Raw genomic sequence first — 24,186 nt, 5'->3', positions numbered from 1 at the left:
ATGCAGCTTGTCACTTTACAAGATGTTAATGGATGGACTGGAGTCATGCAGATTACTGTGATGTTTTTATCAGCTGTTTGAATTCTTATTATGACGGCACCCATTCACTTGAGAGGATCCATTAGCGATGTAATACTAAATTTCCCTAACCTTTACACACCTGCAGCTTAGATGGCCTTAGGTTACATTTTTAGCAATTTTTTATTTTGGGGTCAACTATTCCTTTTAGGAAATATTTGTTATTTGATTGATGGCAGACAAAGGACGATGTTTGAAACATGTTTGCAAACAATCATTATTTGCAGTTTTGTTTGGTTCGACTGCTACCATCTGGATTCAGTGTGTGGCTTCACAGAAAGATTAGGAATGATCTAAATCAGGGATACACAACATTGGTCTTGGAGGGCCCCAAGCTAATCAAGCTAATCATGGTATTCAGGATTATTAAGGCTACAGACAAGTGAGGTTTTGTTTCAGGGTTGGAGCTAAACTCTTTAGGACATCGGCACTCCAGGACCATCTTTGCCTACCTCTGGTCTAAACATTCATCACATTTAGTTTTTTTCTTCTTCTACAAAATAAGAAAAAAACTTAGCAACTGAAAACATTGCATGGGACTATGGGAGGTCTAACATTTATGTGGCTGTTGGGTCCTGTGTTTGAGAGGTTGTGTTCTTCATGCCAGAAACAGATTGGTATTCCTTTCTTCTCGCCACATGAAAGATTTGGGGTCTTGATCTATGAGAGCTTGAGAGTTTAGACAGGCCCTCAGTTGACCTTACATTTAAGGTCAGTGTGTGCTCTGTGTGTGAAAAAAATGCTCTCTGCTTTCATTCCAACTCAAACATTTCTTAACAGGAAAAAATAAACACTTTTGTTTGCCTCACTAGTAGCTAATTTATTTGGTCATTGCTATGTTTTAGTTCATTTTGTCGCAGACAAACAGACATGCAGACTCATTTCATTTATTTTGTTAAAATATGTATTTTAAGGAATAATCTTTCTGATGTATTTTTTTGACTTACACACACACACACACGCACATATATATATATATATAGAGAGAGAGAGAGAGAGAGAATTTTAATTAACCTTTTATAAAAGCCAAATGTCCACTGAAGTATGAAGAGTTATGCTTAAGTCAGGGGTCAAATTAGGTTTAGTATCAGGTGATACTACATTTTTGGATATTTGATGCTAAAATGATTATTTATTCTTCTTTTAAGGTGTTCGGGAGAGACAATGGGGAAGATACGGACATTTCTTTCTGGTTTAATCATTATATCATGTTTCCTTGTAAGCACTGCACAGCAAAAAGGTAAACTCCTTCCAGACAATACTGAAAATGAACAATTTCCTAAATAATATATGGATATTTATTTTAACATGGCCCAAAGAAAATGAATGTTATTGATACGATAAATGCAGCCTTGATGACATGAAAGACTTAACATTAAAAAAATCGAACAGTAGTGTATATTTGTGTCATTTATGAAACTTATACATGTCTTAATTGTCATTGTTGTCTATTATATTCTCATTGATAGGATGCCTGGATGAAAATCCACCATATGACATTGCATTCCTTGTGGATAGTTCTAGCAGTATTGGTACTCGAGACTTCAGGGAGGTTAAGAAGTTCATGCACACTTTCGTGGATGGTTTGGATATTGACACTAAAAATGTACAAGTTGGCCTTGCTCAGTTCAGCACCGATCCCCACAAAGAGTTCTTGATAGGGGACTATGCAAACAAAGCTGATCTGTTAAAGAAAATAGATAATCTTCCATACCGAACAGGAGGCACATATATGGGAAAAGCCATGGATTTTCTTAAGGACAACTATTTCACGAGTGCGGGTGGAAGCCGTATCAATGAAAAAGTGCCTCAGATTGTTATGGTGGTCACAGATGGAGACTCAGTCGATGATATAAAAGAACCTGCTGGAAAGCTGCGAGAGAAGGGTATTATCATCTTTGCCATTGGTGTTGGTCCAACGAATATGACTGAGTTAAAGTCTATTGCCAACACACCACCTGAGCGTTTTGTGGTTAAAATTGACAATTACCAAGCACTGCAAGGACTGACTGCCACCATGAAGGAGACAGTGTGTATCTTGATGAGGGATCAGGGGAAAGGTAATACTATTTATATACAGTTTGAATTAGCTTTGAATTTCCTTTCATTTTAAGTTCAAGTTTTAATAATTGTATGTGTCTTTTGCAGCTTTTTCTTGCTGAAGTTGAAAGTAGTTCTGCCTTGTGTCTTGTATTTTAAAAATCATTATGTGTGAATGGCTTCTTATGAACTTTTATCTTAAATGACCACCACTGCTGCTTAAGTTGTAAGCAAAGACTGTGTAATATGTTTAATATTTAATCATTCATCATTTATATGTGCAAATATATAAAATAGTTGTCAATTATTCATTTCGTGTCTGTTTCAGCCATTGCCCCAAGGTTTGCCGATGTATTTGTCCTGGTGGATAGTTTGGCCCAGAGTGAAACGCGGCAGATAAGGGAACTTCTCAACCAACTGGCTGTGCAGCTCAATGTGGGAGATGGATCGCATAAGATCGCACTGGCTCAGTTTGGAGAGAAAGTTGTCAAGGAGTTCCTGTATAATGACTATAAATCAAAGGAGCAAGCCAGAGGGTTCATAAATCGGTTCGAGCCCAGGCCCAATGGAGAGCGAAAATTAGGAGAGGCCATAGATTATGTTCGTACTCACTTTCTTAAAACGGTGTCTGGCTGCAGAATTTCTGAAGGCTACAAACAGTATCTGCTGGTGCTGAGAACAGGGAACTCTGCTGACTCCACTCTGAGGGCCATACGAACCATGGAGAATGAGGATGTGACTGTTATTGATATCAGATTGGAAGCAAATTTACGCTACTTGTTACCTACGCTACGCACTTTCCAGGTTGATCAGAATATCATTGATGTTGCAACAAATATCTCAAAACGAATTCAGAAAACAGAGGTTTTCAATGTTACAGGAGGTTAGTTTCCCTTTATTTCAACTATGTACAATAAAGACATAACAGCACATTTTGAATTATGTGTTCTTAAAGTTGCAATAAGTAAATCTGACACAAGATATGAATAATATTTTTGATTAAAACAAGATGACTCCAGTCATATACATGAAGCTGTTTTATTATTATTTATTCTAAGGTGGGTCACCACCACCCTCATGGTGGCTGCTATGTTGACATGACAAGCCAAGTTTTGCAATTCATCCAAAGAGTAAACATAATTTTTTTCAAAAAAGCATTAACATATGTTGCATTTCAGTCAGCTTAATATTGCTGTCTTGTTTAGCATTGGCTTTAGCATTGGAAAAGTAAAACAAACTGAAAACTTAATTTGATTAAAACAAACATGCAGTGTACACCATAATATACTATATTATTACTATAATTTTGATAATATGTGTAATTTTGTTATAATTGTTACTGTTAAATTTGACCACAGTATTTCCACTTGTTAACCTATATTCATGTATTGTTATTGTATTTGAACAGATTGCACATCAGCCCAAGTGGCGGATATTGTGTTTATTGTGGACGAATCAGATAGTATCACCGTTGACAACTTTCTACTAGTGAAACGTTTCATCCACCGCACAATTAGTGGCCTCGATGTGAACTTTGACAATGTGAGGGTGGGAATGGTTCTTTACAGTTGGACACCCAGTTCTGAATTCTACTTGGACAGTTTCAATAACAAGAGGGATATTCTGAACTATATTAAAATCTTACCATACCGAGGCGGAGGAACTGCAACTGGTGCGGCCCTGACGTTTGCCAAGGACAATCTCTTTACTAAGAGAAGGGGCAGCAGGAAAGGTTTAGGTGTTAAGCAGGTAGCTGTTGTCATCACTGATGGCGAGTCACAAGATGATGTCACCGCCCCAGCTGCTGAGCTGAGGCGCTCAGGAGTCACTGTATATGCCCTCGGTGTGAAGGATGCTAGTGTGGAGGAGCTCAAAAAAATAGGATCTTACCCTGCACGGCAGTTTGTGTTCAATGTGGAGAGTTTTGAGATGCTAACTTCGCTGGAGAAAAGCCTCAGAAAGAGCCTTTGTAAGGTTGTGGTCGATAGAGGTTTTGAAAAGAACAATAGATTCAACCTGAAACAAGGTAAAAGCAACAAACAATGTAGGACATCATTAACTTCCTATATTGTCAAGGGAGTACATACTATTTCAAGACATTGATTGATCAATTTTATAAATTAGTTATACTAGTTAGATTCATCATGATTTTTTTTTTGCCTCATAACTTTTGATGAAATATAAAGAGAAATTATTACATAATAATAAGATTTTTCCATAATAATTGTATTACTTTGTATTCTTTTCCATACAATTTTAGTTTCAACTTCATAATACCATTACTGAGCTTGTGATGAATATGTTATGCTTTAATTTAGTATGTTATTTTTGCTTTTGGTTTCTGCTTATAATTTCTTTTCCTTATAATTCCATCTTCACTTTTAGGATGTGTGAACACAGAGGAAGCCGATATTTATTTCCTGTTAGACAACTCTGGCAGCACTCGTGCCGACTTTGAAGATGTGAAGAAATTTATCCTAGGTGTCCTGCAGCTGTTCAACATTGGACCCAATCAAGTTCGTGTGGGAGTTGTGAATGTTGATCATGATCCGACACTACAGTTCAACCTGACGGAGCACGAAAACAGAGTCTCCTTAGAAGCGGCTGTGCAAAAAATCCTTCAGCCCTATGGAGGCACAGAAACAGGAAAAGCGCTAACTTATGTGGCCAATCTCTTTAGTGAGGCTAAAGCATCCCGTTCTGCTAAGGTTCAGGAGATTCTCATTGTCATTACTGATAAGAAATCCAAAGATGAGGTGGGTGAACCGGCGGCAGAGCTGAGGATTCAAGGTGTTTCAGTCTATGCCATTGGATTAAAAAATGCCAACCAGGAGGAGCTCTTGAGAATGACGGATGACACAGCTAAGCAGTTCTATGTGAGCAACTATGATGCTTTGAATACCCTCAAGACTGAAATTATCACAGATATTTGTTCACAAGAGGGTAAGACTAATAAATATACTGAATTTTTTTAAAAGAACATACATTCAATCCACCCAAAAATGAAAATTTTGTCTTTAATCATTTAACCCAATGTCGTTCCAAACCCGTAAAAGCTTTGTTCATCTTCGGAACACAATCTAAAATATTTTGGATGAAAACCGGGAGGCTTGTGACTGTCCCATTATCTGCCAAGTAAATTACATCCAGAAAAGTATGAAAGACCTCATCAGATTATCGTTGCCATCAGCGGTTCAACCGTAACATTATGAAGCGACAAGAATACTTTTTGTACCCGAAGAAAACAAAAATAATGATTTTTTTTTTTTTTTCATTTTCATTTTCATTTTGGGGTGGAGTAACCCTTTAAAATGCTTATTAAATATACACTGCCATTGAAAAGTTTGACAAGTTTATTTTTATTTTTATTTTTTATAAATTAATGCTTTTATTCAACATGGACACCGTAAGATGTGACAGTAACATTATACAATATTACAAAAGATCATTTGTTTTTAAATGAACACTGTTCTTCTGAACTTTCCATACATCAAAGAAGCTGGGGAGACAACACCATAGTCTCCCCTAAACTGTTATGCAACACAGTTTTTCCTTTAATTAATGATAATACACTTTTTGGAGCACCAAATCAACATTTTAGAGAGATTTCTGAAGTATCTTGTGAAACCGAAGACTCAAGTGATGGCTTTGAAAAATCAGCATTGCCATAACGGGATAAAAATTTGGAAATCCATTAAAAAAGCTATTTAAAAATGTTATAATGTTTTACACTATTACTGTTTTTACTTAAACGTTTGAAAAATTATAGAAATTCCACAAACTTTTGGATAGTAGTGTAGCGTAAAGATTTTTTTTCTAATTTTGAATATGTTAGATGTATTTACAGAATTTTTTCTTCTACTTTCTTTAGCCTGCAAGAACAAAGTGGCAGATATCATGTTTTTGATTGATGGCTCTTCTAGCATTTATGGCCCAGACTTTAATTCAATGAAGACGTTTATTACCAAGGTTGTAACTGGTACCGTCATTGGAAAAGATAATGTGCACACTGGGGTGGTCCAGTACAGCGATAATCCTCGGGATCAGTTTCCACTGGATAAGTACTACAGCCAAGATGAAGTAGAGAAAGCGATTGACAGCATTACGCAGCTAACAGGAAACACATACACTGGAAAAGCGCTCTCATTCATTTCAAAGTATTTTGACAAATCCAACGGCGGTCGGCCTGATGTTCCACAGTTCCTTGTAGTTATCACAGATGGGGAAGCTCATGATGCTGTCGCTGCACCCGCAAAGGCAATCAGAGACAAGGGTGTGACCATCTTCTCAATAGGTGTGGGCCAAGTTAACACCACACAGCTGTGGGAGATCAGTGGAACTCAAGATAAAGTGTACGTGGAGAGGAATTTTGAAGCACTTCAGTCCATTGACAAAAACCTCCAATTCAAGCTCTGCAGCCCTGAAACAGGTGAATCATAAACATTCCTAAAATGGTCATGTATGCTACGTTTACAGCACATCCTTATTGAAAAGATCAGCTTTGTTGTTTTGGTCTCTTGTTGTGTATACAGGGTTTAGATCATTTTGAATTTCTGTCTTTCATTTCATGAGATTAATAGTGAATTCTGGAGGAACTTGAGTTTGAATTTGTATTAGATTGACAGAAAGTTCAAGGTACTGATTTATAGTTAAAAAAAAATCATCAGGCAATGTCATTCTGCAAAATGCCACCCTTGGTAAAAATTTTATTCTGATTTTTCAAAAGTAAATAGATTTTTTTTTTTATATAGGTCAGTTTTACAAACAATTTTACTTGAAGAGTTAATAAAGGGGTTCGTAAAGGCCTCTTGAAGGCAAAGCAAAGAGATTGTGTTAAAAAAATATCCATATTTAAAACTTTATAAATCTTAATCTCTAGCTTCAGCTAACTGTCGTATGTGCATACAAGAGAGAGTGGCATTTACAGCAATGGAAAACCAGCCTCTTCTTGGATTATATCGAAATCCTCTGTTTTTCTTTATAAACCTTTGTTTTGTACTTATTCATGACCGGTGTTTTCTTTTGCCTTCCCCTTTGTACTTCTGCGTTAGTCATTTCTCACTGGATCTTAGGCTATGCCTAAGACCTATGTCATTCGCTGTAACTTCACTCTTTCGTGTACACGTGTATTACAGTTAGGTGTTAGGGTAAGTAAATCATGGGGCCATTTTAATTTTTGTGTGAAGTAACTTACTTGAATAGTAATTTTGCTTACTGTTTGTCACCAGGTTAAAATTATTCAAATGTAAACATGTTGGTTGACTACAAAGTATGGCTGTGAAAAACATACTGTAGATATGAACAATATCAATTAAGCACTAGAATAAACCATTTTAGACCAGCCTGGCAATTTATGCTTATTGGAGTATTTTTTAATGAAATATTAATAAATGTCTTTCTCATATTGTAGATTGTCCGAGCAATCCGTTGGCTGATGTGATCTTCCTGGTGCAGTGCACCAAACGGATTCGTAATCAAGAATTTGACAACATTCGAAAGTTTTTAATCTCCGTGGTGAACAGCATCCAGATTGGAGACAATCTAATTCGCTTTGGCGTTATTGTTTACTCGGGCACTCCATATCAATTCTCTTTAAATCAGTACAACAATAAACGTGAGTTAGTTGAGGCCATAGAAACCTTGAAGCTTCCAATTGGAAATGTCAACACGGACAGGGCTCTTGGATACTCGGTCAATTACTTCAAAAAAGAGAATGGGGGGCGCCATGAACGGGGCATCCCTCAAATGCTGTTCGTAATTACAGATGGTGATGCTAAAGACCAAGACAATTTACGTGCACGGGCTGATGAGTTACAGTCCAAACATATAAATGTGTATGGAATTGGAGTGGCTAGAGCACAAGAGAGAGAGCTGGAGATCATTACCAAGAACAAAAACAAAATCTTCCATGTTGATAATTACGAGGGCCTTAAAGGACTGCAGAAGAACATCTCCAGTGTTCTTTGCAAAGTAACCAAACCAGGTAAAAGCTTTTGCTTCAGTCTTTAAGAATTGAAAGTCAAATTATATGTCAGATTTATCAACATGACCTGAACTGGATTGTCTCTGATTGTTTTGTCTTGCAGAATGCCATATGGAGGTAGCCGACCTGGTGTTTCTGATTGATGGATCTGAAAGCATCAAGGAGGGGCCATGGAAAACTATGATTTCTTTCTTGCTAAATGTTGTGGACCGCCTCCGTATTTCTCCTGAACTTTTCAGAATTGGTATAGCCCAGTTCAGCAGCTCATATCGAAAGGAGTTCTACTTAAATGAGTACAACGATGTGGAGGGGGTGAAATCAGCAATTGAACAAATCAAGCAAATTAGTGAAGGAACATTAATTGGAAAGGCTCTAAGTAATGTTGTGGAATTCTTCGATAAGAGCAAAGGGAGTCGCAGAGAGAGCCACATACCACAAAATCTTGTACTTATTACGGATGGCGATTCATCAGACAGTGTGATCGAACCAGCCAAATATCTTAGGAGCCTTCAAATTAGCATCTTTGTTATTGCAATTGGGGATGTCTCGATGTCACAGCTCAGTAATATTGCTGGGTCACAGGATAGGATATTCAGAGTGGAGAACTTCAACGTACTCGATCAGACAACAGAAACATTTGTTGATTCCCTATGTATTCCTCAATCCGTAGATCCAAGTGAGTAGAAGTACCATCTATGTGTATATTGTACACACGCACACACACGCACACACACACACACACACACACACACACACACACACACACACACACACACACACACACACATATATATATATATATATATATATATAAAACATTGTTACATGTACTGCATTGGGTTAACCGAGACTTGCTATAGCACTTGCATTTAATTGATCTTTTGTTGGATTTGATTGCTTCTATTTTCTTTATTTGTAAATCGCTTTGGATAAAAGCGTCTGCTAAATGACTAAATGTAAATGTGTGATATTAAATAAATTAGAATATACCTTTACAATTAACAGCGAATTAGGAATACACAGCATGGGCCCTATTTTATTATCTAAATGCAAAGTGTAAAGCGCACGGCACAGATGGACTCAGGGATGTTTAACGAGGAAAAATGGTTGGCGCGCCGGGGCGCATGGTCTAAACAGATAGTCCCTATTCTCTCAATGAGCAATGGGTGTTTTTTGGGCGTAACGAGCAATAAACCAATCAGTCTCATCTTCCATTCCCTTTAAGAGCCAGCTGCGCTCGTGCCATGACGAATTTGGTATTTACACGGCGGAATTTGGCAAGCGTAAAAACAGGACGCGTATCCGAGATGAAACGGAGCTGCTCGTGTGCGAGCAAATAGATAGCCTAATTCTGATACATGCGATGATTATCCATTATACCATTATGATATGAAGGCGTTTATATTTATTTTTTTATTTATTTATTATTTATTTATTATTATTATTAGCCTACAAAAAATTGTATGCATTGCAATCCTTTAATTTTTTATATTTGGCAGGTTTGTGTGCTGCTGTGCGTCACTGTATTTAATAAGCAGCGTGTACGCTCTTTATTTTCAGCTCCTTAACACACCTCTTTTTTAGACCAGCACGCCCATGGGCGCAAAAATGAGTGCAAATGCATTTGCTAACTAAACGACGTAGCGCTGGACGGGAAAATGCGAACAGCACCGGGCTGAAACTATCAAACACACTTGCGCTGCGCCTTGCGTCGAATTGCGCCGGGTGTATCATAGGGCCCCATGTTTGTACTACAGTAGGCCTACTGTATATTGGTTATTTGGCCGATACTATGATTTGTTTGTTTGATATTGCATATTAAATCTTCATAGTTAATTTTTCACATTTTTATTCATTTAAATTACCTTTCAGTTTACCCGTCATCTAACTCTCCCTTAAAATGAATCTTTATTAACACTAATTGTTTAACTATTAATTTACTGTTAAATTAAATCTTTTGCAAATCTCTAAATGTAGATTTTCCAAATTAAAATTTTCTGATGCCTAAATTAACTTATATATAACTTATATAAAAATATATTTTAAAACTCGTTTCACTTTTAATTAAATAAGGCAATATTTTTTTATATATGCATATACTTATTCACTTATCATTTTGTTGTGATTAGAACATCGACAACATTCGGTTTATCTCACATAAATTCTGTCTCTCTTTATTTAGGTTGTTCTATTGACGTTGGCTTTGGATTTGATAACTCGCGCACCAGTTTAAGTTCTCTGTCAATCTTTAAAGACCAAAAAAAGCTGCAGACCTACCTTCCCGAGATCATCCGGTATGCTTCTGTTGTGAACAACCTGTGCTGTGTCCGCAACCCAACCATCAATACCAATTTAGGGTTCAGACTGGTCGAGGATAGCGGAAGAATACTGGATGATTTTTCCTTCGAAGAGTACGATGGCGGTATAGTAAAAAAAGTTTTGGCACTTCAGACTTCGCGATCTCTGAAATTCAACACTCAGCTTCTACGCTCGTTTGAGGAGAAGTTCAGAGCTTCGAATTCTCATGTAAAGGTGAGAACATCAGTTAACAATCCAGCAAATCTGAAAATAGATAGATTTTTTATGTTGTTCTAAGCTGGTCTCTTCATCAGAGAAGAAAGTTTTTCCTTGATTTCTTTTTCTAGGTGCTCATCATCTTTACAGATGGATTGGATGAACCTGTTGAGAACCTCCTGCAGGCTGTCAACAGCCTCAAGACCAGTGGTACAATGATTAAACAGCAATGAGTTTCTTTAAAATACTGCACTACATGCTGCAGTTACAGTTACAGACACGCCTGATTGGTTGCATATGCTCATTACGTTTACTAAAGGCTCCCTTTGTGACATTCACAGGTGTAAAAGCACTGATGATTGTGGCGCTAGAAGGGTTTAAAAACCATGCTGACCTGCAGAGGCTGGAGTTCGGTCGAGGGATGTACTACAAGCAGCTTCTCTCTATCGGCATGCAGAATGTGGGAAGTGTCATGCAGAATCAGATAGTAAGTCAATTTAAAATTTCCAACAGATGAGACTTTGAGAGAATTGGATCGTGGCGATGAGGAATGGCTCTCTATTTCACAATTATTTGGGCCTTATTTGTCACATGCAAGAACATTGTTATTTGAAGTACATTAGCTGCCCTAGCAATCCTAACAGTGTTTGGACTGCTATGTAAACAAGTGGCTTCCTGTGGGTGGGAGTGTGAGGCTTTCTTAGAGGAAGGGAAACAGCTGTTAGTTTTTAAAGAGTGCTGAAGAAGATGTCATGGTGTCAAGTGCTTGGGATCAAGTATGGTCACTTTATAACATAAAACGCCTCCCTCCTAGTGTTTTTCACTTTTGCACTTTCTTTCAATCCACAGGATACAGTTGCCTCAAGGGAGTGCTGTAATATAATGTGTAAATGCTCCGGTCATGAGGGAGCACGTGGAAAATATGGTCGTCCTGGGATGAAGGTGATTAGATTTAGGAATGAAGATTACTGAACAATATTTGAAAATGGAGATAATTGTTTCATTTGTCACTGTCCTGTTGGTCAGGGGTTACCTGGACAAAGGGGACTTCCTGGTTTCCCTGGAGAAGAAGGAGGACCTGTAAGTTCTTCATTTTAAACTTATTTTATGTTTAAATTTATTTAAAAAATGTAAAAATCAATTTTCATCTGATAAGCGAGTTACTTTACAATGCCATTGTACCTCAATGTGTTTGTTGTTGAGTATCCTTAACATGATAACACATTTTTTTGTAATAATGTTAAACTGTTACTCTGGTCTGACACAATAATGGCCTTGGACTGGTGCGGATGGTTACCAAAGCATTTTGTGTAGGCTACAATTATCAGACTGTATAAATAGCACTTTTATAATACACATTGTTCAGTTTTATTGAAGAAAGTAATGTTGAAAATGAAGAAAAAGGAAAACTATTGAAATTTGTTTTAATTGATTACATACTATAGGCTACATGTATATATCTTACTATAACGATTAAATGTAGAATAAAACCACTTTTGGTCAATTATGTGACTGTTGTAATAATCTAATATGAGTGTGCTATTTAAACACACTTCCATTAAAAGTTTGGGGGTCAGTAAGATTAAACAAAATATTTTTTTTCATCAAGGATGAAATTGATCAAAAATGGCAGCAAAGAACTGTACATTGTTATAAATTAATTATATTTCAAATAATTGCTGTTCTTTTGAACTTTCTTAATCATGGTTTACACAAAATATTAAGCAATACAATATCGTTTCATTGAGAACTATAATTATTATGATTATGTGTCACTGAAGACTGCAGTAACTGATGATGAAAATTCAACTTTACATAAATAAATGACATTTTAAAATATAATGAAATAGAAACATTAATTGTAAAGTGTAATAATATTTTACAGTATTAACATTTTACTGTATATTTTAGTGGGCATTAGAGACTTATTTAAATCATTAAATACCTTACAACCTCAAACTTGGTACTACATTTGTAGAAGTATTATACATTTTTTTGTAAAACACTTATTGCAATACTTATTGCAATATCTGAATGTATTGTGAATATACTAAATTACTGATGTGCTATGACTTTAATGTACAATGCATGTGTGTTTTAGGGTGAGAGAGGGCTTCCTGGTTTGAATGGAACTCAAGGACATCAGGGATGCATGGGAAAAAGAGGCGTAAAGGTAGCATGCAGTGCTATGTGTTTCCTTACTTAATTTTAAATGTGCTTTTAGCGCTGAAACCTGCAACATCTATTTTTCATTTTTGTTTTTTTCTTCAGGGTGGCAGAGGCTACACAGGCAATACTGTGAGTACATCCATAAGAATATGGGCACTGACATCTTAAGTTCACAGAAACATTTCAGCTCGGTTAAGAAGGCAAATTAACTTTGAGATAGCTTTATACATCATACAAGTTTCTACCTAATTATTGTCAGACAGCAGTTACTAGCTTGCATCTGAATACTGTCTTTAATTGGCATCCGGAAAGGTTTGTTTTGGCCTGCGTGTTTTGTTGTTTTAATTGTTGCATGTAAATTCTGTTCCTGTCCCCTTTCATTTGGCTTGTTAATGGATGTAATGTAACCGCCAATTATTTATTAATATTGTGAGTCTCTTTCAATCTTCTTTTTTTAATAGGGAGATGAAGGAGAAGTTGGTTTAGATGGAGTAAATGGTGAACAGGTAAGAAGATTATAGTCTACTTTTAACATCCAGTAAGTAATCCAGCGTTGATGCATAAAGATAATGCAAACTAAAATAAACAAAGTTATCTTAAATATATAATATCTGTATAATATCTTAAATACTCGTTAAGGCAGTCTCATTATTGTATTAAGTTTATTAACAGTCACAGAAGATGTAGTATATATAAACCACTTAGCAAGAACCTAATAATTCCATGTTTAAAAATCTAATTTCCTGAATTTTCACAATATGAAAGTCATGCAGTTCTGTTTTTAAACCAATTTCACATCTTTTTTTGTTTCTCTCAGGGTCTAACAGGAGCATCCGGAAGCCCAGGAGAGCGAGGAGATCCAGGCAGCCCAGTAAAATCCATCACATATATTCTTCTTTGTTTTTTTTCTATCTTCAGTGCTTTAATTTAATTGATTTATTCATAAGTATGATCGTAATTGTGCTCAAACCGCAGGGTCCAAGAGGTATCAGTGGAAACCCCGGGGACCCAGGACAGCGAGGCCTAAGAGGAGATCCAGTTAGTAGACTTTAGCTGCACATAATTATCCTCTTATGTAACAAAACACAGTTCATGCTATCATAAGAATATTGATTTTAAATGTACATTGATTACAAAAGATTGTTCAAATTAGATTCAAGTAGTTTGCATACAGTAATTTAGTACATTTGTCAAGCTCACTCTGTTCCAAAGGACTGGTTTTTGGATAACATTGTGTCTTGTTGCCAAATTTGGCAAAGAACATCTCTAGCATCTTGAAGCAAAATAGTGAATTTTAGGGCATTTGTGGGGCACAAAATAGCAGGTGCAAGGACAGTGACTGATAAACATCATGCAGTAGATGTTCTAGTGTTTTCTGGCTGAATTTTGACCCCTGTTAATCCATTTAATTAGGGATTACCAGGATTAGACAACAACTCCCGTGGTCCTAAAGGTGACATCGGCGGCCCAGGCATTCAGGTATGGGGAGATTATTTAAAAGTCCCATTTTACATTTACATGTCTAAGCGTATTAATACAAATCTTTGGGCTGCTAATTAAAATTTACAAACTAATCTGTTGCTTGTAATCTTTTGATTAATACAATAAACATTTTTTTCTGTATTTTCTTTTAAATGTGTTATTCTGCATCCCAGCTGATGTTCTATTCCAGAAAAATTTACATTTACAGTAATTCCATTAAAAAATAAAATCAGATATAAAAGCTGTAACCCAGAAAACAGTGACAAAAGACGATAGACGATAAAGATTGATAATGAAATTTATTGTCGATTATATATTTATTATACATTTTCATTATTAGTATTTATTTTGTATAGTTGCTCAGTCTTTGTGTGTGTGTGCGTGTGTGTGTGTATTTATATATAAATGATTCAACAACCAATATCAATTATTTTATTATCTTTTGTTCTCTGTGTGAACAGGGTGAACCAGGCGAGGATGGTATTTCTGGTCAAATTGGTGATAAAGGCAGACCAGTAAATGAATCTTAATCTTTGATATGTAAATATAGTACAGAAGTATGAATGTATAAGCCTGTTTTCTCTTTTAATATCTTGATCTTTATTCTCAGGGTCCTGATGGCAGAAGAGGCTCAGCAGGGCCGCTGGTAAAGTACTGTCAAAATATTATTTGAGCCACTTTTAAAATTATACCAAATGACTTTTTTTGCTGGTGAATTCAGGGTCCCAGAGGGTCTGCAGGAGCACCAGGACAACCAGGACTCCCTGGGGCCACAGGTCCACTGGTAATGAACAAATTGTTCCTATTTCTTTATTTTTAAATCTATCAATAAATACAAGTTGGATCCTGTAATGATAATCCAAAAAACATTTGGAGTTGTAGCTTATTTGTTTGCCAGTTTGTTAATAGTGATACAATTTAAAGATGACAGTGGTGTTAGAGTACTATTAATTAAGTGAATTGTATGTAACCCCCATTCAATATGTATTTGATCTCAAATTGGATGTATGTAAGAGTTTGAGTCTTTCTTTTTGTCTCTGTTCAGGGTGCTATTGGTCCACCTGGTCCAGTTGGGCAGAAAGGTTATATTGGTTTACCTGGACCTCAGGTGCACAAACAATGAACTGACTATTTTATTTGGTTACCGTTGCCATTAATATCCAGTAAACCACATTCGACCATCTATGAGATTGTGATGATTTCTTTTACACAGGGATCTCCTGGCTCTCCGGGAAGGCCAGGATCTAAAGGAAGCTCTGGGTCCAGGGGACAGAAGGTCAGTGACTTCTTCCTCTTTATTTATAAATGTAAGCTTTTTTAGCACTAAATATTCCCATCTTGCTTTTGCTTTACAGGGCCAGCAAGGTGATCCTGGAGACAAGGGAGCTTTGGGACCTCCAGGGCCTAGAGGACTGCCGGTTACTGTTTTTTCTATTTAAACACTAACAGAACAGCCGTGTTGGGCATTATCCATCATCATTTAGCAAATTTAGAAATGCTGTTTTGTTCTTAAATCTAACATTTTGCCTGGTTGTCTTTATTTGACATAAGATACAGATGCATCTACTAAATGCAAATTTCTTATAGGGAAAAGATGGTGCAGATGGCTATGGAGTCTCAGGAACCAAAGGACAGAAGGTTTATAGAGAACTATGTTACAATAATGTGTTCTAAAATATCACACATTTGTGAGATGCCACAATATACAGTATGGTATTATTTGAATAAAAACAACATATAGTCTTTTAATATATATGTACAAATTATTTTTATTTTTTTTTTATTTTATTTTTTTATTAGGGAGATTCTGGTTTTCCAGGTTACCCTGGACTTCAGGTGAGCTTCCATTCATCCAAAACTTGGAAGTATATTAATTATAATGTGGTTGGTTCTAAAATAATCAGTTGGTAGTCTAACCAATAATGAATGAACAATGTTAAGTCACTCTCTTTTTTGACATTCAGGGTGAACGGGGTTTTAAAGGATCAAGTGGAGGTGGTGGTCCTAAAGGCAACAGAGGAAGAGCAGTAAAAACAATTTAAAGTTTTATTTTTTTACTCATTGTATGAAACTTAAGGAGACTTAATTGGATGTCTGATAACAGGGCAATGCTGGAAGGCCAGGACAACCTGGAGATCCTGGGAGCGAGGGCATAAATGGACACCGGGTATGTTTATATTAAAATTATTCATATCATATGATCATGGAAATTTAAAGGGATACAAAATGTTGTTTTCTTCACATAGGGCCCAAAAGGACCACGAGGAACCAGACAGATTTCTGTAAGTTTCTGACTTTAAAAAATAAATAAATAAATAAAAATCATTCCTGCTGTACAGTTTAACATTTAAAATATTTTATGTACCAAACACTGGAAAGAAATTGTGGGATTTTGAAATATATATATATATATATATATATATATAGTTTAAAACAACAGTTTCAAATAATTGTTTTTTATTTTAATATATTTTCAATATTAATTTATTTCTGTGATAACAAAGCTAAATTTTTAGCCGCTATTACTCCAGTCTTCCATAACACATGAATCTTCAGAAACCATTCTAATATGCTAATTTGGTTCTGAAGAAATATTTCTTAATATTACCAATATTGAAAACGTAATATTTTTGTGGAAACTTTGATGCATTTTTTTCAGGATACTAACTGTGGTAATGTAAATTTAATACAAATAAGTACAAATATAGTATGTTTGCATAGTTAACGCCACAATAATCTGAATAGAGTGATATATATATATATATATATATATAAATATATGGTGTCTAAATGTTAAATGTAAGTAAATACATTGAAATAATGTTTAATATTTAATTTAATATATATACATCTAAATAATATTCATTCTTTTTTAGGACTGTCAACTGATCTCATATGTCCGAGACAACTGTGGTAAGAAACCTTTATTAAATTTTTTCTTTTTTTTTCTTGAAATAGATAATAGCCTTATGATGACACTTTTTTTTCTTTTTTTTTTCAGTTTGCTGCAGAGGTTGGTAACTTTTTATGTCATATTTCTAAGAACACTGAAAGGAGAAGCCAAAAATTATAAATTAATTTTATAAATGAAAATTACAAATTCATTTAATTTATTCATCATTCATTCAATAACAGAAATAAAGGTTAAACAATAGAATAAACTTTAGAATAATGGTCCATTAGTTAATGTTAGTTAACTACTTTAGTTAACATGATCTAAGTAAGAACAATCCTTCTACAGAATTTATTAATCTTAGTTGGTTAATTTCAACATTTGTGCTTGTTAACATTAGTTAATGCACTCTGAATTAGCATGAACTAACAATGAATAACTGTATTGTATTTTCATTAACTAACATTAACAAAGATTAATAAATACAGTAATAATAATGTAATAATTATTAAGTAATAATGTATTGTTCATTGTTTGTTCGTGTTAATTAATGAATTAACTAACATTAACGAATGGACCATTATTCTAAAGTGTTACCAAATTAAATTTTAATTCATTATTTAAACATGTTCTCATACTCTTCTCTCTTTTATATATTTGTCTCTCTAGATAACGTAAAATGCCCTGCATACCCCACTGATCTTGTGATTGGCTTGGACATGTCTGAAGATGTCCAGCCTCAAGGCTTTGAACGCATGCGTTCTGTAGTCCTTAGACTGCTGGACAATATTCACATTGCAGAGAGCAACTGTCCAATGGGGGCTCGGGTCGCTGTGGTCGCCTACAGCTCCTACACCAAATACCTGATCCGCTTCACCGACTATCGCCGCAAAAATCAGCTTATTGATGCGGTGAATAACATAGCCCTGGAACGCACTTCAAACCGACGTAACCTAGGCGCTGCCATGCGGTTCGTGGGCAGGAATGTCCTGAAGCGTGTGCGAAAGGGTATCCTGATGAGGAAGGTAGCGATCTTCCTCACCGCTGGAGAATCGCAGGATTCGACGTCCCTCACCACAGCCATTCTAGAGTACAAAGCCCTGAACATTAAGCTTGGTGTCATCTCACTAAGAAATGTCCCCAATATTAGGAAAGCTTTAGAGGTAAAGTTACAGCAAAAACACTTAAATCTGTATTATACTTAACTTTTTATTATTTAAAGGAATAGTTCACACAAAAATGCCACCATTTACTCACCTCCATGTTGTTACAAATCTGTATGACAGATCATTTTTAAATGTTAAGGACTTAGTTTAAGTTAGTGAATTGGTTCTGCAAACCTTTCTGAATGCTGACTGAATTTTTACTTTTGGGTGAACTTCCCCTTTAATAATTAAACTATGATGTGTGTGCCTAACAGAGGAAGTCTTAATACAAAACGTGTAGGCCTATTCATTCTCATTGTGTGATGTTTTGTTGTATGCAGGCAGATGAAACTAAGAGTTTTATTTTGACTGTGCTGGTCAGAGTTCAAGATCAGAATACTACTCTCAGTAAGGTCCAGAGTTGTGTTATTTGCTTCGGTAAGACCCAGTCCTTTCTCTCCATCTCTCTCACACCCAGTGAAAAAATATGAATGTGTCCAATAGGAATAAGAAAATAAGGAAGAATCATGATTCATTTTATAGAAGATTATCTAATATTTAACAGTGCTACATGAAACCAAAAGAAGACCCGTATCATATCATATCATATGCCCACTCTCTTTTCTCTTCTAAGACTCCTGCAGACCAGCTAGAGAATGTGATGGCACCAACCTGCCATCTTCTCCCCAGGAGTTAGACGTAGACTTGGCAGTGATTGTGGATGGCTCCCGTAGTATCCTGTCTGACGAGTACGAGGGTGTGAAGGAGGTGCTCGGCAGTGTGCTCGATCAGATCGTCGTGAGCAGTCAACCACAAGGGGCCGACAGTCAAGCGAGAGTGGCCCTCTACCAGCAGAGCTCCACCTACAGTGAAGCCCAGTCTGGTGTCAAAACGATATTCGGCTTCCAACAGTTCCCAGATCGAAGTTTAATGAAGCGGAGCATCTACCAGGATCTACAGCAAACCGGAGGCTCTTCCCAACTGGATCTTGCGATGGAATACGCCATAATGCAGGGCATCCTCTCTGCTCCAAGGGGCCGCAAGAACAAGATGGCTTTGTTCATTATTGGAGAGGATATGTCATCTCAGGACAGAGCGAAACTGGACTTTATCTCCAACGTGGCGAAGTGTGAGGGTGTTGTTCTCTTCACCCTGACGTTGGGTGACCACATCAGCACTGCTCAGGTGGAGCAGCTTGCGAGCTACCCCTTAGAACAGCACAACATTCACCTGGGACACTTGAAACATGGAGAACATGAGTATGCGCATCGTTTCTTGAGGACGTTCTTCCACATTCTAAGCAGTAAGGAATGCTTTATGTCCTTTAATGCAGAATTGAGGACTTAAACGTTGGGATAGTTCACCCAGTCAAACTATGCTCACACTCAGAAAGAACAAAAAAACACTGAATAAATCATACTATTTTCTTTTTGGAGTCATTTATCCCCTTAAGGATGGCTTTACATAACTTTGTTCATCTTGAGGGGCTTGTCTGTGTTAATATAGTCTATTTGTGATTGCAGAAAATATGAACTCCTACCCTCATCCATCACTCAAGAGTCAGTGTAGCAATTTTCAAGGACGTCCAGGTCAGCGTCCGGACTACGAGGCTGCAGAGAGACCTGTATATAGGTATCAGCTGACACAATCTGATCTGTTGTCATCTAATGTAAAGTATCTGTTTTTTGGAGTCATTTTTTTTTATATACATAGATTTGTTTATAATGTTATTTACATGGAAAAAAAACAGGTACTTATTTATAAAGATGCAGTTAATTAAAATAATCCCGCAGTTAATAGATACATATATAACACTGCTTCTTTTGTTCTCATTTGTATGTAAGTTACTTTGGATAAAAACGTCTGCTAATTGACTAAAATGTAAATGTAATTAAGTTTGTTAAAATTTAAATGTATTTATAATTAATTATAAATTAGAATCATTTAATTTATTATAAATGGACAAAAAGTGGCGCAATTGAATGGCCTGTTGACTGTGTGCTATTTCCTAGATTTCTTGTGCCATCCACTCCATACCCAGAAGTGGCAGTGGAAGAGCAAGTGGAGGAAGAAGACGTTGGAGTGGAGGAGGCTGAGGACCAGCAGAACTCAGGCCGCGGAGATTCAGGAGTCAAGTCTCCTTTTGACAGCACTGACGGTACGTTCTTAAAAACCTCAGTTCACATCACAGTGTCTCTAGTGTTGGTGAATTAAATTTCACTTTAAACAAAAGCAATTTTACATAAACATTTTTTACGTAAGTCATGGCCTAATGGTTAGGGAAGTTGGACTTGTTACCTGAAGGTTTAGGTTCGAGTCTCAGGTCCAGCAGGAATTGTTTGTTGGGGGAGTGAATAACCAGCACTCTTTTCCACCCTCAATACTACAACTGAGGTGAGACCCAGGAGTAGGGCACCGAACCCCCAACTGCTCGCCTGGTGCTGCAGCAATATGAAAGTGAAAGTGAAAGTGAATGGCTGCCCACTGTGGTGTGTGTGTGTGTCTGTGTTCACTACTCTGTGTGTGCACTTAGATGGGTTAAATGTAGAGCACAAATTTAGAGTATGGGACACCATAATTGGCCACACTTCACCTATTTTTTCACTTTATAAATTATTACTTTACAAGACCATCTGCATGGCTTGTCAGTAAATAAGTGTTTTGCTTTCAGATATTTGTCACCTGAACAGTGACCGGGGCACCCTCTGTGGTGAATATGTGCAGCTCTGGTACTATAATGAAGCGGTCGGTACATGTTTACCCTTCTGGTATGGGGGTTGTGGTGGTAACAGTAACCGATTTAATTCAGAAAAGGAATGCCTTCAGACCTGTGGAGAACAAAGTAAGTCCTTTGTGCAGTGTCTCATAAATCAGCGTAAATATGCTTTGCTATTAAAGTACATATAGCTAAATGTAACCTAAGCTTGAATAAAAGATACTTAATTGTTTAATATCTGTGGCACTAGCAGAATTAAACAAAGTTGCAAAAATAACTACTGTAGATTTTTAAAGAAAATATAGAGCTTTTTTGGTTTTAAACTTGTCTTCAAACCAGGGAAAACTGACCTTCAGCTACTGTAGAACAATTTTTCTTTAAATGTTTTGTCTTCATTCTTTATTTCATTTGTAATACCATGTGAGATTTCAGTTGTATTTTTATAGTGGAACTTCAAAATGTCACCGGTTTCCATTTCAGAAATGCCCCAAACCCCTCTATATCTAGCCAACATACCATTCTGACAGACTGACAAAAACCAGCAAAACAGATTAGTCTTAGCCACTGCCATATCGCCCTGTAGTCTAAGACTGGAAGCTCACTGAAGCAAATCAGGGTTAAGAAAGGGGGAAAAAAACTCAATAATTAAAGGGTTAGTTCACCCGAGAATGAAAATGTGTCCATCTTCTACTCACCCTTGAAGCATCATAGCTGTATGTGACTTTCCTCTTTCAGAATAATCCAGTTGAAGTTATATTAAAAATTCCTTGAGCTTTGGGCTCCCAAGAGTATCAGTGGGGTAAAGCAGGTGTTTGTTGTCAGCTGCTCAGAAGACGTGAAATAAAATGTCTGTAAAAAAGTTTCTGTAATAAAACATCCCTCACACAGCCCCCTGTAGCGAATCCATGCGCTATTGTAAGATAAATATCCAGATTTCAAATGTAAAAAACACTATTTTTCTCACTTCTGCTGACTGTTGGGAACCAGAAGACATGCAGGTGGAAGATGGAAGATGTATGGGTCACGTGCGTGCCTCTGGGAAATGTAGGAAGGGAAAACCAGTCTTGCTGGCTTATTTCGAAATCATTCGATGTTTTTTTTTTTTTTACAAATCCTCATTTTGTGCATCTAATTCATGACCAGCATTTTGTTTTGCTCTCTCTCTGTGCTCGTTACACAGCACTGACGCACTAAGACATCTGCCTGGACGTCTTCCAGTTCAGCAGAAAAGAGAAAAGAAACCTGTTTATTACTTTTGATATCTGGATATTGTGACGGTCCATAACCCATCTCACATGTTTAGCCTCTACCACCGCTTATTTGATTATTGTTAGATTTAAATTTACTTCGTTTATTGGTTAATGCTTGATTTATGTTTGACTCCGCTCTTCAGACCCACAAAAACATTTTGAGGAATACTATTGACATACAAACATTCAAACATCAGTTATTTACCTTTGTACTGTGAAGAAGCAGAAATACTCCTCCAGGCTGTGTGTGGCGCGTCAATCTGAGAGAGCTTGGTGTTACAAAGTTTAACTAACAAACTCTTTGTAATACTTATCATTGGTTAAACATTTGTAAAACACCTGATTTAACATAATGAATTATAATAGAGATAAGTTTGGATCTTTTTTTACGACACACCGGACTGGGCTAGTGTGTGGCAACTGCCATACTCTGCCATATGGAAATGCCGTTCCTAGTTCAATGTGTTTTTCATTTATCTGCAGGGTTGTTTGGAGAAGCATGTAGCCCAACCCAAAATGGGTCAAGTCCTTTGAACAATTTGCATTCTATTTGGTGCCTCTATGGCACGGAAATTACAAACTTTACTCTTAACAAATCAACAATCACACAAGGTACTTTTGTCTAGGCCTATGTAAAATAACTGCTGATCTTTTTTTATTCTTTATTAAATCTCCAGCTACTGAAGAAATCTTTCAGGCAAAAGAGGAAACGGCATTCATTAATGGTGAGAAATGAGCTTTCTCTGTAACTGCTTGTCTGGCTTTTCCTTTTGCATGTGGCTGAAAGGATTTGATCTGGCCATTACAATCTCGCCTGGAGTCTCACTGACCGAACTCTTTCCTGATGTTTCCACTTACAGATGCGTGCTTCATGAAACAAGATGTGGGGCCCTGCAGTGACTATGTTTTAAGTTGGCACTTTGACATCCAGCAGAAAAAATGCATTTATTTCTGGTATGGAGGATGTGGAGGAAACGAAAACAGGTTTAAGACGCAGGTGGAATGTGAAGCTTTATGTGTAAGAGACATTTAATCAGGATGACTTTCCAAATGACATTTATGAACAAAGACTTTCTTCACTCTCATATTTACCAATCATTCTCTCAAAGCTAGAAAATTATATCTGTGCAAGTTTTACAACCAAAAACACATAATTATTCATCAGCACCCCAACACAATTTGGTCAGCTGCTTTGGTCATACTTTTATGGTTAGCTACTGGAAGTATGGAAGCTTTGCTGTTTTTGTCAAGGGATTAAAAAAAGGTAATTGTGGCTTTTTATCTCACAACTCTTACTTTTTCTCTTGTACTTTTTAGGTCATATCTCACAGCTATGGCTTATTATCCTTGATATCCTAAAAAGGGTCTGAATTTTTATATAAATTGAGTTTTAATCTTGCTTTTTAAAAAAATATATGATTTTTTTATTTTCTCAAAATTACGAGAATATTTTTTTAAGTTAGATTTGTGTAATAAAAAGTTGCAATACCGACATATAGCGCCATTGTTATATGGGCATCCGAAGTTCGAATACAGATTTCAGGACCTTTCCCAATCCCGCCCCCATCTCTCTCTCACACTTTCCTTCCTATCAGTTCTGATCTGTCCTATCATAATAAAGGCAAAAATGCCAAATAAATAAATAAAAAACAAACAACTTAAACCTTCTTAGAGTCATATTGTGTGTAGATTAAAATGTCAATGTATATAAAGTTTTCAGTCAAGATGTTTTGTGACAGCAATAGTAATCTGCAATATTTTTTTATGCTGCTTTGATTAAAAATAGTTTTCAGTAATTACACATTTGTTCAAATGTATGCATTTTTTTATCTTTAAAAATTCTGAATAACTGATCACAACCTGTTTTACTTCTGTAATTTGACCAGGTATAAATAAAAAAAATAAATTAAAAAAAG

General features: G+C 36.3%; 1 protein-coding gene across 2 annotated transcripts in view; it reads left to right on the top strand.

The window, feature by feature from the left end:
- The window catches only part of col6a4a (collagen, type VI, alpha 4a), a 29,825-nt gene extending 5,642 nt beyond the window's left edge, over window positions 1-24,183 (top strand). The window contains exons 2-41 of one of the 2 annotated variants that reach the window (XM_026283771.1): window positions 1,227-1,318; window positions 1,548-2,138; window positions 2,447-3,001; window positions 3,527-4,144; window positions 4,504-5,061; window positions 5,990-6,547; window positions 7,529-8,101; window positions 8,205-8,777; window positions 10,284-10,633; window positions 10,747-10,825; window positions 10,957-11,102; window positions 11,465-11,557; window positions 11,642-11,695; window positions 12,717-12,788; window positions 12,887-12,913; window positions 13,246-13,290; window positions 13,602-13,655; window positions 13,760-13,822; window positions 14,198-14,263; window positions 14,728-14,781; window positions 14,877-14,912; window positions 14,988-15,050; window positions 15,312-15,374; window positions 15,480-15,542; window positions 15,622-15,684; window positions 15,854-15,904; window positions 16,067-16,102; window positions 16,231-16,293; window positions 16,371-16,433; window positions 16,513-16,548; window positions 17,143-17,179; window positions 17,268-17,279; window positions 17,829-18,322; window positions 18,646-18,742; window positions 18,939-19,607; window positions 19,828-19,936; window positions 20,317-20,462; window positions 20,976-21,146; window positions 22,948-22,995; window positions 23,131-24,183. In XM_026283771.1, the coding sequence (XP_026139556.1) occupies window positions 1,227-1,318; window positions 1,548-2,138; window positions 2,447-3,001; window positions 3,527-4,144; window positions 4,504-5,061; window positions 5,990-6,547; window positions 7,529-8,101; window positions 8,205-8,777; window positions 10,284-10,633; window positions 10,747-10,825; window positions 10,957-11,102; window positions 11,465-11,557; window positions 11,642-11,695; window positions 12,717-12,788; window positions 12,887-12,913; window positions 13,246-13,290; window positions 13,602-13,655; window positions 13,760-13,822; window positions 14,198-14,263; window positions 14,728-14,781; window positions 14,877-14,912; window positions 14,988-15,050; window positions 15,312-15,374; window positions 15,480-15,542; window positions 15,622-15,684; window positions 15,854-15,904; window positions 16,067-16,102; window positions 16,231-16,293; window positions 16,371-16,433; window positions 16,513-16,548; window positions 17,143-17,179; window positions 17,268-17,279; window positions 17,829-18,322; window positions 18,646-18,742; window positions 18,939-19,607; window positions 19,828-19,936; window positions 20,317-20,462; window positions 20,976-21,146; window positions 22,948-22,995; window positions 23,131-23,303 (7,714 nt within the window). In that variant the 3' untranslated portion in view covers window positions 23,304-24,183. The remainder of the gene's footprint in view (window positions 1-1,226; window positions 1,319-1,547; window positions 2,139-2,446; window positions 3,002-3,526; window positions 4,145-4,503; window positions 5,062-5,989; window positions 6,548-7,528; window positions 8,102-8,204; window positions 8,778-10,283; window positions 10,634-10,746; window positions 10,826-10,956; window positions 11,103-11,464; window positions 11,558-11,641; window positions 11,696-12,716; window positions 12,789-12,886; window positions 12,914-13,245; window positions 13,291-13,601; window positions 13,656-13,759; window positions 13,823-14,197; window positions 14,264-14,727; window positions 14,782-14,876; window positions 14,913-14,987; window positions 15,051-15,311; window positions 15,375-15,479; window positions 15,543-15,621; window positions 15,685-15,853; window positions 15,905-16,066; window positions 16,103-16,230; window positions 16,294-16,370; window positions 16,434-16,512; window positions 16,549-17,142; window positions 17,180-17,267; window positions 17,280-17,828; window positions 18,323-18,645; window positions 18,743-18,938; window positions 19,608-19,827; window positions 19,937-20,316; window positions 20,463-20,975; window positions 21,147-22,947; window positions 22,996-23,130) is intronic. The other variant, XM_026283772.1, reaches the window with a different exon arrangement.
- The last annotated feature ends 3 nt before the right edge of the window (window positions 24,184-24,186 follow it).

This window comes from Carassius auratus, chromosome 16, assembly GCF_003368295.1.
Source record: "Carassius auratus strain Wakin chromosome 16, ASM336829v1, whole genome shotgun sequence".
In the NCBI taxonomy this organism is placed as follows: Eukaryota; Metazoa; Chordata; class Actinopteri; order Cypriniformes; family Cyprinidae; genus Carassius; species Carassius auratus.
The sequence above is the reverse complement of the archived record's forward strand: the minus strand, read 5'-3'. Positions and strand labels throughout refer to the sequence as shown.